The 2,928-nt window shown below is 35.6% G+C and overlaps 1 protein-coding gene across 1 annotated transcript in view; it reads right to left on the bottom strand.

The window, feature by feature from the left end:
• The window catches only part of LOC108522824 (cullin-4B-like), a gene marked incomplete at its 5' end in the record, with an annotated part of 36,619 nt that overhangs the window by 15,769 nt on the left and 17,922 nt on the right, over nucleotides 1-2,928 (bottom strand). The window contains 3 exon segments of the mRNA XM_017863263.1: nucleotides 294-510; nucleotides 1,554-1,672; nucleotides 2,901-2,922. Of these exon segments, the coding sequence (XP_017718752.1) occupies nucleotides 294-510; nucleotides 1,554-1,672; nucleotides 2,901-2,922 (358 nt within the window).

Here is a 2,928-nt window from a genome sequence, read left to right as displayed (position 1 = left end):
TTTCTTATAGTTTGAAATAACACCCTGCCTCATTTCTAAATCGCTTTAGGCTTGGAAAACAGATAAACTTATTATCAATAAAGGTAAATAGGGTCCAACATACTGTCTTTCAAAGAAAGCACATTATGTTTTGACATGTGGGCTTTCAGTATTTACATCCGGGTTTTTAGAAACACTTTTCAAACTTGATATACCAGTTAAGCAACCTCAAAGAAATGAGGAATTAGTAATACTACAACCTGGCAAAAATTTCAGATTGACATTTTATGACTCAAAGAACATCATTAAACAACTGGAAAAAGGACTGGAAAACATACCTATAAGTTCAGCCGGTTTATTTGGTCTTTTGTTAATGAACGTTTCAAATGCTTCTTTCATGGCATTGATAAATTTCTCATTCTTCAGAAAGCAGATATCAATTATATGGTCAACCTTATCTTTAAAATCCAGCAATTCTTGAACCATGGTTTTATCTTTTTCAGGATTAATTACAATAGTGCTGCCAAATGCCTAAAATGAAAAATTACCACTTTTTACTGGAATCGAATTGTCTACAATGAAAACAATCCCCAAATCATATTTAAGTGGCATATATATTTAAAGATCTTTAAAAAGTAAAATAAAGCTATTTTTAAGATGGAATCTTGCTATGCTGCCCAGGCTGGTCTCAAACTCCTGGGCTCAAAGGATCCTCCTGCCTCAGCCTCCCAAGTAGCTGGGGTTACAGGCATGCACCACTGCACCTGGCAAAATAAAGCTGATGGTGAAATGAGGACAAAAAAATAAAGTGCTAAAATATCCACACTGTTAACCACTCATCTATAATCACAAAAATAGTAAGCAATGATCACTGGGCATATGATATCATAACAGGGTATTATTAGAAGCCTCTGGGATCTTTTCCTTATTTTTAAAGATGTCAACTTTCAATATCCTTAAAATGGCAATCTGGCTTTAGTGTAAGATTGAAGAAAGGAAAGAAATTTGGGGTTCAAAGTCTTCTTTTTCTACATTCACTGCTTTAAGTGGTAGAGACAGAAATCATGTCAGACATAAATCAAGTTTTACAGCTGATACGCCACATAGCTACCATTCTCAGGCTGACCTTCTCAAAATTCCCATTACTTTTTAAAACAAATTTAAAATTCCCTTCAAAGAATTGGATCAAGACCAGGTGTGGTGGCTCACACCTGTAATCCCAGCACTTTGGGAGGCCGAGGCAGGTGGACCATTTGAGTTCAGGAGTTCAAAACCAGCTTGACCAACATGGTGAAACCCCATCTCTACTAAAAGTACAAAATTAGCTGGGCATGGTGGTGCATGCCTGTAATCCTAGCTACTTGGGAGACTGAGGCAGGAGAATCGCTTAAACCTGGAAGGCAGAGGTTGCAGTGAGTCGAGATCATGCCACTGCACTCCAGCCTGGGTGACAAGAGCAAAACTCTGTCTCAAAAAAAAAAAAAAATGGATCAAACAAGAAATGCTTGCCAATATGCACTCTTGATGTGTAGATAAGCTGTAAGAGAGAAAAATCACAGGTAAATTGTTAATACCTTGATATATTCGATCCACTGCTGCAAAAGAACCTGAACTCCACCTCGAACTCTACTGAAGAGCTGATACAGAAGAGACAAATCTTGAATTCGGTTTTCATCGAGGAGGTTATTTAAACCTGTATTTTAAAACATTTTGGCATTAAAATATAGTGAACAAAAAAGTGAACAAGATTATCAGACATTTTAATAAAATTTGAGTTATAATCATTATTGTGATACTGGTTTGAACTATGACTAGTCTGTATGTGAGTTCTAAGATTTCCTTTGAATTAAACCCAATCATCTTTCTGGGTAAAAACTAAATACAGAGACTTTAGTCACTATAAAAATAAAAACAGGCCAGGCACGGTGGCTCATACCTGTAATCCCAGCACTTTGGGAGGCCAAGGCAGGAGGATTGATTGAGCCCAGGAGGTCAAGACCAGCCTGGGCACAATAGTAAGACCTCCCCCCCTATTTTAATATAAAAAGTTAAAAAAATTAAAAGAAAAGAAAATGGTTAACTTCATAATGGTTTGTGCCATTCAGCATGATAGAGGCAAAACAAACTTATAAAACTGGTTTACATAAATATACATTATAAATACCTCATATACGTAGTAGCCATATTATGTACATAGTTATAGTTCAGAATACTGGATATGGCCTGTGATATATCAAAAGCATTGCATAAATTAAGTCTAATTTAAATGAGGCTCTAATAAATATTTGATTTTCAGGATGAAATAACAGTATAACTGCCTTAAATTTCTAAATATATAAATTTTTATACCAAAGAAAATATTGTTGAAGAGAAAGGTAAAGTTTTTACCTATTTGTGGCATTCTCAAAGTAAAATGCAGGGTATACTTCAAATTCACTTTGGATTAGAAGTGCTTGGTTTGACATGCCATTAATAACAACAAAAAACCCTCACCACTTTAGTGTAAAAAGGAATACCTTTCCTTACTGAAAGCTAACATATTAAGTCAAGAATTTCCCACTTTTTTTCTTTTCTTTTATTTAAAGAGATGAGAGTCTCACTATGTTGCCCAGGCTGACCTCAAATTCCTGGGCTGAAGCAATCCTCCTGCCTCAGCCTCCCAAGTAGTTGATACTACAGGCACATATCAACCACTGTTTTTTTATTGGTATTTGTGGATCCCTCTCTTCTAGTTCCTGTATTTTCAGATAAGAAAACTGGCACCTCCAGGAAGTTTACTGTGATTAATAAGGATTGTGTCCATCCTCAGAGATGCAGCCACATGCTGTCAAATTTTTAAAAGGGCAACATCTTTAAAAATTCCCTACTAGTTTGCCACTACCATTTAAAAAGCAATCTCTTATTTACAAATTGCCAATTACCTTTCTGAAGAATTGCTGTTAAGAGTTC

Source organism: Rhinopithecus bieti, unplaced genomic scaffold, assembly GCF_001698545.2.
Source record: "Rhinopithecus bieti isolate Rb0 unplaced genomic scaffold, ASM169854v2 scaffold_70230, whole genome shotgun sequence".
NCBI lineage: Eukaryota > Metazoa > Chordata > Mammalia > Primates > Cercopithecidae > Rhinopithecus > Rhinopithecus bieti.
This window is presented reverse-complemented; position numbering and strand designations above follow the sequence as displayed.